Here is a 13,677-nt window from a genome sequence, read left to right as displayed (position 1 = left end):
AAGTCATAGCTCATGCCATTAGATGCATATGGGTGGAAATCTTTGTTGAAATTTTTATAATCAAAATCACACCAGACCAGGGTGGGGGGAGGAGGGAGCAGAAGTTGCTCCAAATGCTAAACACACATATTGCAAAGTTCAACCTTGATGAAAATATTAGACTGCAGGCAATAACCAAGGCTGATGCTAGTATAAGTGTTGGAGAGGCTAGGTTCTAAAATTCACTGAGTAACTTAAATTCAGCTTAACACACCTCACAGGGTTAATTCACAAATAAAATGGGAGAAGGGAAAATCATATATGTTGCCCTGAACTCCCCAGATGAAGGAGAAGAGAAAATGTATAAACAGGCAGATGCCTTTTCATGCCTCTATGACCTTTGATGAGCCTCAGATACAAAATTCCCACTACAGACAATGTCTAGTGCAGTGTAATTTCATCTTCTGATTATAATTCATTATTTTATAAATAGGTACAAATGTCACTTGGGGCATCCATTACATTCCATAACTGTACTAAAGCTTAACATTCTGCCTTACTGTGAGTATTCAAACAAATTAAATGTCTCCTGCAAACTTTTGTTAATACTCCCATTGGTCAACCTATCATAAGCACTATCTTTTATTACCGAATTGAAAAGCCATGCCATTTCAGTTTTCACAGGAAGCTGTGTGTTAATTCTTCCCCCCAAATAATCACACAGTGAAAAGTTAACATACCTCAATAACTTCAGCAACAACCGCATCTAAGTTTTTCAGAACAGATTCCCCAACAATCTGTTTTACCTAGAGACAACAAAAAATCTCATGTTTTTTACTGATGACATTTTATGAAAATGTGTTTCTACGAATGCAATATGGACTATAATCCTATGAATGCTCACTCAGACTAAGACAAACTGAACACAGTGGGACTTCCTTTTAAGTACGCATGTACAGAATTGCCTAGTCTAGCAGCCCGCAGAAAGCATTCATATCATTAATTAAGTCATCAGAACTTAAAAAGTCAAAGGTAGTCCCCTGTGCAAGCACCAGTCATTTCTGACTCTGGGGTGATGTCACACCATGACGTTTTCACAGCAGACTTTTTTACGGGATGGTTTGCCACTGCCTTCCCCAGTCATCTACACTTTCCCCCAGCAAGCTGGGTACTCATTTTACCGACCTCAGAAGGATGGAAGGCTGAGTCAACCTTGAGCCAGCTACCTGAATCCAGCTTCCACCAGGATCAAACTCAGGTCATAAGCAGAGAGCTCGGACTGCAGTACTGCAGCTTTACCACTCTGAGCCACGGGGCTCCATACATCAGACCTTACACAGTATTAAAATGACGGTTAGCATTTTAAGTCAGTGATGTAAAACATAGGTCAAACATTAAACTTACTGCTCTAGGGAGGTACTGCTACTACAACAGAAATACAATGGGCACAGGAATAAAAATCTACTGTGCAAATCTACTATTGCAAAAGATGTATCAGATCACTTGGTTTGCATTGGTTTTACAGATGGAAGCATTTCTCGGTATAGTAAGGCAAGCAAAACACAGCCCTGTCTCTTGACTACTGCTTACAGCATCTGGGATGACTGATCTTCTACTGGAAGGCAAATGAAAGCCGGGCAATGGGGTGGGGGAGAGATGCCAGCTGCTCTGTGAGCTGGATTGTAGAAAAGCCAGTTCACAGAGCAGCAAACTATGAAAGGATTAGCAGCAGTTGTCTATCGCTAAGATTCAGGGAAAGGAGCTCACGGGGAGGCAAAGAACAAGGGGAGAAAGAAGGAAGTGAGGGAGCTAGCTGGCACAATGTGGGGGGGAGAAGGCAATAAAATAAGAATACTGATTCTCAGCAAGACACATGATCTGGCAGAATGAATGCAGATTGGTACAAAGAGTCATGGACTCTAAGTGTCTGGTCCTGATATCTAGTTTATGATACTCTGCTGGCAATATTAAGCTTAACCATGTATAACAAATGTACCTTTCTTTCCTATGAATGCAATCTTTAACCACTTATAAAAGTATGTAAATGAGCACCATTAACTGAAGACGGTTTTAATACCACTCATTACTTAGCCTAAAAGAATGTTAAACGCCATGGGATTTTATATGATTTCTGAAACGGCTCATAACCTACCATGTTCAGCAGCTGGCGAAGCATTTCTAATGGAATGTTAAACTCCTTGTTGCTAATGCCATTAAACAGGGGTGAAACTGAGAAACTGGAACTGATTGTCGAGAAGTAATAATCAGGATCCACTGCACTTCCATCAGGTAGGTAGGAGCCTGCTCGAGGATTATGGGGGAGAAAATGCAATAGATGTATTCAAATATTCACTGTCTTGCTCACCTGATAAAAAATCCAACACAACTGGCAGTTAACATTGACAGCTGGATAGAAGCCCATGCAGGTAGCACTGGCTCAGTTTGTTTGTAGACTGCGAACGTGGAGAAAGATAATGAGCTGTGAATTCCCTGGATTGTGCAGGAGGCTGGACTAGATGACCCTTAGGGTCCCTTCCGGCTCTATGTTTCCATGTTTCAACAACATTTTTAATTACTAACTTCCATTGAGACAATTATCTAATGCACTGGACACCCATCTGGAAGGGCTGCTGCTCCCTTATCGACTTGCTGCTTCTCCAAAAATCACTATCTGAGGTTCTGCCTCATTTAACTTTTAACCCCAGTGGATCCAACCAAAGTATTCCCTGAGGATTCAACTGGTTTAATTTCATATTGGCACAAACCACACATGTTCTTTACCTCCCATTTCTGAATACTCCTGTTCAGCTTTTGTAACTGTAAAAGATTCACCATATCTCATTTGAAATTTTAGTAAATAAATCCCAACTATTTTCCTTAATCTTCTGAACTATGCTTTGCCTACTACAGTGAAAGATCTTTGCTACTAAGTCAGCAGGGAATGAAAGATTTCTTAGAGCATATCCCTTTCCTGAACCATAAATGATGAAAACAGATCCTGTTTTCTGAGAAGCCAGCCCGACTGATGCCAGAGAGGATTACTCTCAAGGAAATATTCTCGGGACTGCTGCCATACATTCCTATCCTATGCACTGATGCCTAGCAGAAAGCCCAACTGCGTTCAGTGAGGCTTACTCCCAAGTAGACATGCACAGGATTACAGTCTTGATGTAAAGTGTATAGTAATCAGGACCAAATGGCTTACAGTAATGGCCCTCCTGTTGAACACAGATAGATAAACTGTGGTTTCAGGTACAGCAAAGCAATGTCCATCACAGATTCAGTGTGACAGCTGGTAAGATGGTGCTATCTTTGTCCACAGATGTTCCCAGAGCAAAGATGGTCAACACTAAGACCCTTGTCCAGCATGGTATGGTGGTTAAGAATGGCAGACTCTTATCTGGAGAGCCTGGTTTGATTCCCCACTCCTCCACCTGAAGCCTGATGGGTGACCTTGAGCCAACTGCAGTTCTTTCTGAACTCTCTCAGCCCTACCTACCTCACAAGGTGCCTGTGGTGGGGAGGGGAAGGGAAAGCGATTGCAAGCTGCGTTGAGACTCCTTGAGAAAAGAAAAGGGGGGTATAAAAACCAACGCTTCTTCTTCTTCAACCTTGAGTGTTCATTATGGCAACTATTTTATGTGGGGCTGATCTATGAAGTCTATACTCAAATACCTTTTTAAAAATACACCCTACCCTAACTGCCAGATTCAATTCCAGAAACACGTTAACAAGATTTTGGGGATATAAGTTCTCAAGAGTCAAGGTTCTTTTCTTCAGAAACATACTAGAAGAAGGGAGATTTGACTCTGGAAAGCTCATGTCCCAAAAATCTTGTTGGTTTCTAAGGTGCTACTGGACTCAAATCTAGCATGCAGACCAACATGGATACCCTCTGAAACCCTGCTCTAAGTAATCCTATAATAGAGAGTAAAACTTTACCTTCAAAATATTGTGCAGATCCTCCAGGGGAGCAGGGAGGAGGAACTCCACGTTCGGGACTGACCTGAAACATGAAGACAAGCACAAATAGCAGCATTTTTCACTTAGTTGGGGCTGAGATTCCTTGGATGCGTTCTAATGGTGATGTTTTCTTCCAGCACAAGGATCCTTCCCCCTCTAGAAGGCCCCTTGCACTAAAGAAAAGCACATTTCAAATGGATCTACGAGACCCAGCACTTATTACCACCACCCCCACACACACAAATCCAAACAAAACTATCATTAGCCATTTCCAGAAACCTATCAAAAGGCCCTAATTTCCTTAAACAAAATAATTTTAATCCATCAGCAAATACAAGGACTAGGCCTGCACATTATAACTTAAACAGATTGGGACCCAAAATGCTTCTCTAATTTCTTCCAGGGTGAGGGGCGGGATACACTCCAAAAAGAATACCATCCCTAGTCCTACACACAGCTGTGGCAGTGTAGGCTGATTTCCTAGGATCGTCAGAGGCTTTTCTATCCATGCCCACCTCTGCCAATAAATATTAACGGCTTTCTCCTCCCTCTGATTAGTTCAGGGTACTGATATTTTTGTCTTAATTTCCTCCATGCAGGAGTTTACACCCAAAACAACATCTGTTTCTGGGGAAGTAACTAGAAACAGTCACGTAGATCCACTCACACTCATTGATGAGAACAAAAAACTGAAAGTCAACCCGTAAGTCATTGTGCAAAAAACTAATCCAATGCAATCTTATTCAGATGTGTTTAGGCAAACCTGAGTGATGCTGGAAACGCTGCTGGCCTTTCGCTTTAAGGATCCTTCCTGACAGACAGAGAGAACTAGGGAGTTTGGAAGTATTGATCTGAAGTCATTAAAAGAGCGTCTGCGAATACCGTCCAGCTCACTTGGAACTTTGAGGGAATGAGGAGCAACTTTGGGGAAAAGTTTTGACAGCAGGGACTCTTCGGAGTTGCTGTAGCGTCCGAAGGCTCGTGAAGTTCCAATCAAGCATGGCACAGCATACTTGCATAAGTATTCTGGAAAACAGAAGGGAGCTGTTTAACTCTTGCTTCTATAAGGTCATTGCTCCCTACTGGAAAACTCCCATGACAGACTGCTGAAAGTATTACTGCCATTATACATCTGAGTTACAGAAGGAAACAAGCAAACATCGACCTGACTTGGAAGACTGATTCATTCAAAAACATCTTGAGGTTTTTCTGTACTGCAAATGCTGAACACTGTATTTCATCCTGCAACAATGTGAAGGCAACAGAATAGCGAGAAATGGAAAAAGTAACTGAGTTTTATATTCACTGTAATAAAAGAGAAGCAACAGGAACCGAGTTTCCCATACCTTTATCTTGGATTTGTGGAGACTGGCACATTCCCAGCAGGACCTGCATCACTTGCAAAATTGCCTCTAAAACCTAAAATAATGAAGACAGACCTTTATAAAATCCTCATGCGGAATGAATGAATTATATGTTACAGAGTGACAGAATAGAAGCTTAAAGTTTCCAGTTGTATGTGTAACTTTGCATACTATAGCTGTTGAACCAATTTTATGTTTTAATTTTTAAAATGAATCAGTTCTTTTTTAACTAATAAAAATTCACAGGCAACAGCATTACAGGAAAAAAAACACATACCCTTTTCATCTCCAGTGATTCAAGTAAGTTATAACCAATAATTTATCACTCAAAACTGGAAAATGAACAGAAAGGGCAGTCCTAACACTGATACACACAATCCAAATATAGTATCTCAGTGTTATTAACTAACAGTGAACACATTGATGGCCATGAACATAAATGGCTTTAGATGGATTCATGGAGAAATGGTCCATCAAAGGCTACTTAGCCATGATGAGTTAAGGGAACCTCCGAATTCAGAGGCAGAAAATCTCTGAATACCAGTGCCAGGTGGCAGCATCAGAGGGCCTTGGCCTCTATGCCCTGGTTGTGGGCCCTCCACAGCAACTGGTTGGCTGCTGTGTGAAAGAGGATAGTGGTCTGATCCAGCGGGCTCTACTTATGTTCTTATATCTTTATTTAAACAATAACTCATACTCAGACCAAAAATAAATAGTTTATCATACGATGAGCAAATGTACGGAAGGAGAACATGTTTCACTATTTCCATTCTCAGTTCCCAGACAGAAAATATGATGGATGGCTTGCCTAGTGCTTTCCCTACAAATGTCGTTAGAACATTAACTATGCCTTCCTGTGATTGTTCCTTCTGCTCAGAGGTAAGAAGGCAAGGATACCCTCTTCCTCCAAGAGAGAATGGCTCACGCTGAAAACGAGAGGAATTTTAACAGCAAAGATCCATTAAGGACTTTTGGGCCCGACAGATTAATTTGTAACAATATGGCAAAATATACCTTTTAAAAGTTTATCAAAAACATCAGCACACATTGCAAAATACTGCTTTTTGTAGTAACTTCTTCCCTTTTTTTGTAATAAAAAGAGCAATACATTATTCTGGGTCCCTGTGAAATATTTGCTTTAAAAAAAAATGACATTTACATTCCAAGATTTCTCTGCCTCTGAGGGGGAACGAAAGGAGCAGCTTGAAGTAAAGTGACTAGCAAGCTCAGAAAAGTATTTCTAATGGAAGAACAGACCTTTCATTAGAGAGGCACTATCGAAACCATCATTCACCTAGGTGAAAATTTATACAGAAGCAAGCTTCTATTCAGTAAAGAGATTGTCTACTTGAAGGAACTGAGAAAAATATTATTAGAAAGAACATAAAGTATTTTAGAATGGTCCCTATACAAGTTTGGGTGCAAAGGTTTAAGATGTGCTTCAAGGTATGTTTTTCTTAGCTTAGTGAGAAGCACATTCCAAAGGATTTTCTCTTGACTCTGATTTAAGCTTTTGTAGATAGGGTGAGTTAAACAATAACTTTCTTGGAGGAGGAAGATTACAAATCAGTCAAGAAATGTTTTAAGGGACCTTTTATCCTTGTTGATATGCAAGTTATCCAGCTCTACTAGCATTTGTACAGCTTGGTGCTTTGAGACTGCAGTAGCATCGTGCTTTTCACTCCTTTAGTTGAGGTAAACAATGATTTTATGAACTGAGGCATATTGGCATCTATTGAACTGCATACTGAAATCTGCCCAATGAGTTCTACCTGCTCTCTAAGAACAGCGTCTCTGTAGGCAACATCGGATAACAGGGTCACCAAACAAAAGCTGAAGTTTTCCGCAACAGGAAGCAGACCTGCGCGAATGGTAAAAGAGAAACAACAGGGTTATGATTTATGATTTGGGTGCTGATATGCAGCATCAGCTTTGAAATGTTGCAAGTCACTACATTTTTTGTCTCATCAACATTAAATGGTACAGCCAGCATAAGGTTCTCAACAGGCCAATGCACAGCACACATAAGAACAGTTCAAGCTGTAGGTTCATTCCAGTAAGATTACAGACACAGATGCCTTCCAGATATTCCGCCACCTGCATGGAAACCACTGAGAGTCAGTTTGGTGTAGTGGTTAAGTGAGCAGACTCTTATCAGGGAGAACCAGGTTTGATTCCCCTCACCTCCACGTGCAACTGCTGGAGTGACCTTGAGTCAGTTACAAGTTCTCACAGAGCTATTCCTCTCAAACTGCTCTATTCCTCTCAAGAGCAGTTTGTGTCACAGATCTCTCAGCTCTACCTACCTCACAGGGTGTATTTTGTGGGGAGGGGAAGGGAAATGAGATTGTAAGCCATTCTGAGACTCCTTTGGGTAGTGAAGGTTGGGGGATAAATCCAATCTCTTCTTCTTATTTTGGGAGCAGCTATCATGTGACTGATTGATTCGATTTATAAGCCACCCTCCCCCAGCTGGGAGAACATTTAAATCAGGGGTGTCAAACTCTTTTGTTATGAGGAACAGATCTGACATAAATGAGATTTTGTCGGGTCAGGCCACGCGTGTCATAAAATGTAATGCCAAGTAGCAGAGATATAAACTTTATAAAGGGCACAGACAAACACAAAGGTTTTTTTTTACTTAAAATAAAATATGCTTAAAACATTAGCCCACTTGCTTAACAGTCTCTAATAACTGACACCTCTTGTTCTGAATTATTGCATCAAAATCTGGAGACAATGTCTGTGCTGTAGCAGTCTTGAGTATGCTGTTCAGAAATGTATCTATAAGTTGCAAACCTACTTTTGACTTATTGACATTCATTACAGAAATCTCATGGTCAGTGTTCAGTGACCTAGAACCCAGAGGAAAATATGAAATGGCTGGGCATTGTGAGCTTTTGTACATAAGTTGCTTTGTGTGCTGATCAGGAACATGTAAAGGCACCATGACACAGACTGAGGACTATGAGTTTATCTACAAAACTATAGCCTTCCCCAGAGAAATAACTACAACTCCTATGAGGCAATGCTCAAATAGAGAGACAGCAATGTACAGTGCAGTGGTCAGCATCAGCCTACTATCTGGGAAGCCTAGGTTCAAAATCCCCAGTCTACAAAGGAAATGTTCTGAACACACACTATCAGCCTAATCTACCTCATTGGTGGCTTGCTGTTATTTTTCATCTAAATAGTCCACACTGCTTTCCTATTGAGAAAGATTGGATCAGGAGGGCATTAATACAGTGCAAAACGAGGAAGAAATCCAGTTGTTCCCTGGAGAGGCCTAGCAAAACAAGCTTAAACACACACAAAGCAAAAAGTTCTTCCCTTGAATAAAACTGTGTAAGTCTTAGAGGTGCTTTTTGTGTTTCTCCCCTATGATGTAGCCTAGCAAAGGAGGCACCTGCTCATTTCCTCTTTCCTCCTTCCCAAGGGAGAAGGAGCCTCAGCCAATTGAGAAGCTTGGGTCTGTAGCTCTGCTGTGTGACTGAGAGAGCCTGGCACAGATTGAGTTTTGAGAGAGCTCTAGCTGTGCCCAGCTCTCTCAATCACACAACAGAGCTACAAAGCCAAGCTCCTCCACTGGCTAAGGCTCCTCCTCCCATCTCTCTTGGAGAAAAGGGAGGGGGAAGAGGGAATGAACTGGAGGCTGCTCTCCTCAGCTGCATCGCACAGAGAAACACAAAAATAGTGACCGATAGAAGCTGAAGAGGAAGAAGGAAGCAGATGACGGCCAGTTGTTTGCAGGCCTGATAGGAGCCCTTCGGGGGCCAGATCAGGCCATGGGCTGCACCACCTCTGATTTCACTAATTCTACCATATGGGCAGGACCCACATCCTGCCACAAGTGGGGATGCCAATTCCATAGCAAAAGCTTATAGAAGGGTCACCACCCATGCAACGGAATCTGTCTCCCAGCCATGTGAGAGCTACGTCTGGTAAGTGGTTACCATGTGTATGGAAGAATTCCTGAAGGATACCTCAAGTAAACCATTGCTTCTGATGAACCAATAGCAGCACTTCTTCATTCCCATGCATATTAAAGAAAGATGAAGATCTGAACAAATAGAATACGTATGACTTTTTTGGAATACTGTGAAAATCCAGTTTCCCCATACACTGCTTTCCCCCAGACTCTGCCCCCAAATCTTCAGGGATTTCCCATCCAGAGCTGGCAATTCTACTCTTAATCTGAACACACAGTGCATTATCACTCCCCCTTTCCAAAGGCAACCAAATTACAAATAAAGGAAGATATGTGTGTCCCAATTTTACAAATGAAATATGGATGTGCTTATCTCAGTACTCAAAGAGTTCTAACGGAACAGCATTAGAACGACTTTTGTACATCAAATAAAGACAGGGAATAGATGGCAACTATTTTCCTTCTGATAAAGAGGAGTTGAAGTGTCACCTCGGCCTTTCCGTGAATTGCTTTCTTCTATCCACTGCACTTTGGAAAGGCCCCTCAACAGCCGGAGAAGGTAAGGAACGATGGTATCTTTATGCTGCAAGACAAAAGGAGATTTTCAAAGAACAATGCAAGTAATGTGAATTAAGATCTGAGGTGCAGAACAATAATGCCACTAAGGGTATTGCGACTCTGAGGATTAGCCCCATGCAATTTATATATTGTACAAAGCCTCACTGTAGAATTCAATTTCATGCTACAGAGCAGATTAAAGCATTCCAGCGTAGCCAGTAATAAAAGCAGAATATGATTGTTTTGCTGAAACTAACTGTGTCTCCAGATTTTGACATCCTGTATCTTGACTGGAATGCGACATAAAGAGTCAATTTGGTGTAGTGGTTAAGTGCGCAGACTCTTATCTGGGAGAAGCGGGTTTGATTCCCCACTCCTCCACTTGCACCTGCTGGAATGGTCTTGGGTCAGCCATAGCTTTCATAGGAGTTGTCCTTGAAAGGGCAGCTGCTGTAAGAGCTCTTAACCCCACCTATCTCACAGGGTGTCTGTTGGGGGCGGGGGGAGGTAAAGGAGACTGTGACTGCTTTGAGACTCTGAGATTCAGAGTATAGGGAGGGATATAAATCCAATATCATCATCATCATAGAAGGAATAGCAATTAAAATAAATTTTAAGCAGGGCTTGCGTCAGCACACCATGACTGGGGCAGGGCTCAGGGCTCCTATTGGGGCCAACTGCTGCTGACCCCACTCCACCCCTCTCCTGCCATGCATCCACATGTCCTTCCCCATCTGTTTGACTGACGTGCTTGGCCTCTCTTGCTTCTAGTTGTTCGGCATCATTAGCGAAAGGCATGTGGTATACAGTGGCGAAGCTACTGGCGACTGTGTCAACAGCACTCCCAGCTGTATGCATTGGCTACTGCTATTGAGGAAAGGGCATGCATGTGCTACAGGCAACTGAGCACAAGCAGCAGGAGGGCTTTTGAGTGGGAGAAGTGGGGGACATGTAAGTGGAGGGATGGAAAGATATTTGGGGGGGAGGGCAGACAGGTACTTTAAAACCCAGAACTGGCCCTGATTTTAAGACCAACATTTTGAAACCCCTCTATGTATTCTGCTCCTTCTATTGATTATTGCACAGTCTTCAGCAAAGTATCCCTTTTGAACAACAGTTAAAACGTTCTAATTTGCATGTTCACAGTTAATGGGCAAAGCACTCCTTGAGAGGAGTCCCTCCCATTACACAGACCCAGGCAATTGCCTACTGAGGCAGAGAAGGGGTTACCAATAGAGGCCCAGTGACACCATCCAGGTGCACAGCATAGTTATCAGCAGTGCTGCTGGTGACCAGGGCGTGCTTGTATGGCTTTGCCTCGGCTTCCCCTGCCCCCAGTCCCACCTCCGTAACAGAGTGTGGGGAGGAAAGAAGAGACCGTTGGCTTCATGCCACCCAGCTAGCAGCAGCTCCTTGCTTGCCTGGCTCCACATGCACTCAGGTTGCAACCAGGAAGGGGGACACCCAGTTCAAAACAGTTCTGTTTGCAAGTGAGTCATTGCAGGGATGGTGCCAAAGTCATAAGACTGCCTAAGGCACCAAAAACTCCTTACCCTATAGCCACAGGTAACAAGAATATAGCTCCTCCTGCATGAGCTGCTTTTCTCTTGTAGCTGGAGGGAGAAGCTTCTTTTATCCCTCCCCAAACCAGGGCCCAATTTGTAAGGTTAACCTATGTTTCCAACATTATGTAAAAGCAGAGAGAGGGTGGGGAAAGAGAAGCGCTCCATTTCTTCAAGCGATACAAGGTGCCCCCTACACAGGGTGCTTTGCAAGAAAGAACAGGACAGGGCTTCATTACAAGTAGCTGCACAGTGCCATGTATCATTTTCCTTTGTCAACTGACAGATCGGTTGTTCTGTTTTTCCAGTGTAAAGCCCACAGTCCCATTAATGCCAAGGGATAGGTCAGCCAAATTGCACAGCAGTTCTGTGGCACTGTACTGGTGCCAGTTTTCAGTTGGCACTCATGCATAACAATTGTCCTTCTACTGCAAGGAACACGTAACCCAGCTACACTGGTGCAACTATACTTATCGGACAGACTTTATCAGACATTTCTGTTTAAAAGATACCCAAGGCTTACAGTAACCAAGTGTGTTATACAAACACACATATAAACCTCAATAAAATAAAAAAACTCAATAAAACTCACTAATATGAAACTAAGATCAAGTAAAATAGCACATGAACCACAGCATCTTGAAAGGCCTCAGGATAAGACTAATCAATATATCTAGACCAGGCAAGTCCTTAGATTGTCCTGGAAGGCCAGAAAGAAACAGTGCCAGCCACACTTCTGGGGCAAGGTATTCCACAGCTGGGGAGGGGGGAGCTGGAAAAAACACCATCATGGGTACCTGCCAACCTGACATCTGTTAACATGGGCTCCATTCCGTAGCTCATCTGTGCATAGATGACATAAACAGAGATATGTGGGAGAGACTTTAATATGGCAAGTCTAGTCAGCATCCTACCCACAATGGCAGAAAAGGAATGCAATATAGCATCAGAGTGAGGCTGCAGCTCAAAAAATGTGTTGTCTCGAAACAGAAGACTAACATCAGTGTAGAACAAAGTTTGAGTCCAGCGGTTCCTTTAAGACCAACAAAGTTTTATTCTGTGTATAAGTTTTTATGTGCATGCACACTTCTTCATCTCAGAGAATGGGAGGAAAGGATAGATCTGCTTACGAAGAACTAAGCAAATCAGGAGTACAACACTACCCATTGCAATTGGGAGATAAATTTCAATTAAGTCATCTACAACGAGTAGGTGGAAGGTAGAATAAAAGTAACTGAAGGGACCTCCCAGTGTATTGTCTGACCTAGCAACTTGTACATGGGTCTATTGTAGACCATCTTTAATGGCTTGCTTGTTCTTTTCCAGACCACTTTTAATTCCTATGGTACGGCATGGGAGGCCTCTTGAAAGGCTTTCAGATTAGACACAAATTCTTTCTTCAATCCTGGGCTATTATACAGAGCAGGTGAAGCAAAGAGAAGGCAGAGTTCCACAACATAATAGCAACAAATTCCTCAGTGAAGCAGAGTATCCACAAACCTATCAGTGCAACTTCCTTATCTAGCAACAACTCCCCTTTCTCTTCTCACTGCACATTCACTGCACCTGGATTTGTGCAGTAGGTAATGACTTTTAAATTAAGGGTCATCCACATAGATTGCTCTAGAACAGGCCTCCAGTGCTTTTCTCCTGTATTTTTGTTTTCTCTGAATAACTTGAAATTGTGTCATGAGACACAGTTTAACAATTACTGGTTTTTAATAATGAGATGTAAAAAATCTCAATGCATTTTTGTTAACTGGCAGGAATCCGGTTTTGTTCAGAACCCATTTCTCTCTGAATTGGGAGTTCATTCAATCCATAGTTTGAAAGCTTACACACCCCTCAGGGTTGTTCCTTTATTTCAATAAAATGCCCAATATTCCACATCATAGCCAGAATACAATGGATCCCCAGAATACAATGGATGCCACGTTTTGCAAAGGCACTTCACAGTTGTATCCATTTATGAATCAAAGGGCACAATTCCAACTGTCCTTTTCTTCTGAAGTTTGATTTACATGCATACAATTTGATGATTGCCTATGCACTTTATTTTTCTTTATTCACATATCACTGCAGCCTACTGACTAAAACCGAAGATTTAATCTCTCCTCCAGCTGTGCTCAAGCATAATTGATATGAATATAAGAAGCTTCTTTACACAAATACAGACCATTGGCCAATTTAATTTAGTGCTGTCTACTCTGACAGGTAGCACCACTGACTAAGAACGTTCTTTCCCAACACCTGTTTCCTGTAATCTTTAATGGAAGATGTCAGGGATTGACCCTGCCACCTTCTGCATGCAAAAGTTCTGCTC

General features: G+C 42.2%; 1 protein-coding gene across 1 annotated transcript in view; it reads right to left on the bottom strand.

Annotated features, from left to right (window-relative positions):
* Nucleotides 1–13,677, bottom strand: part of PI4KA (phosphatidylinositol 4-kinase alpha) — a 107,294-nt gene that overhangs the window by 84,699 nt on the left and 8,918 nt on the right. The window contains exons 3-9 of the mRNA XM_060249911.1: nt 9,724–9,817; nt 7,079–7,167; nt 5,289–5,361; nt 4,706–4,968; nt 3,922–3,985; nt 2,132–2,280; nt 720–785 (exon numbers count right to left, since the gene is read on the bottom strand). Of these exons, the coding sequence (XP_060105894.1) occupies nt 720–785; nt 2,132–2,280; nt 3,922–3,985; nt 4,706–4,968; nt 5,289–5,361; nt 7,079–7,167; nt 9,724–9,817 (798 nt within the window). The remainder of the gene's footprint in view (nt 1–719; nt 786–2,131; nt 2,281–3,921; nt 3,986–4,705; nt 4,969–5,288; nt 5,362–7,078; nt 7,168–9,723; nt 9,818–13,677) is intronic.

Source organism: Heteronotia binoei, chromosome 11 (genome assembly GCF_032191835.1).
Source record: "Heteronotia binoei isolate CCM8104 ecotype False Entrance Well chromosome 11, APGP_CSIRO_Hbin_v1, whole genome shotgun sequence".
Taxonomy (NCBI): domain Eukaryota; kingdom Metazoa; phylum Chordata; class Lepidosauria; order Squamata; family Gekkonidae; genus Heteronotia; species Heteronotia binoei.
The sequence above is the reverse complement of the archived record's forward strand: the minus strand, read 5'-3'. Positions and strand labels throughout refer to the sequence as shown.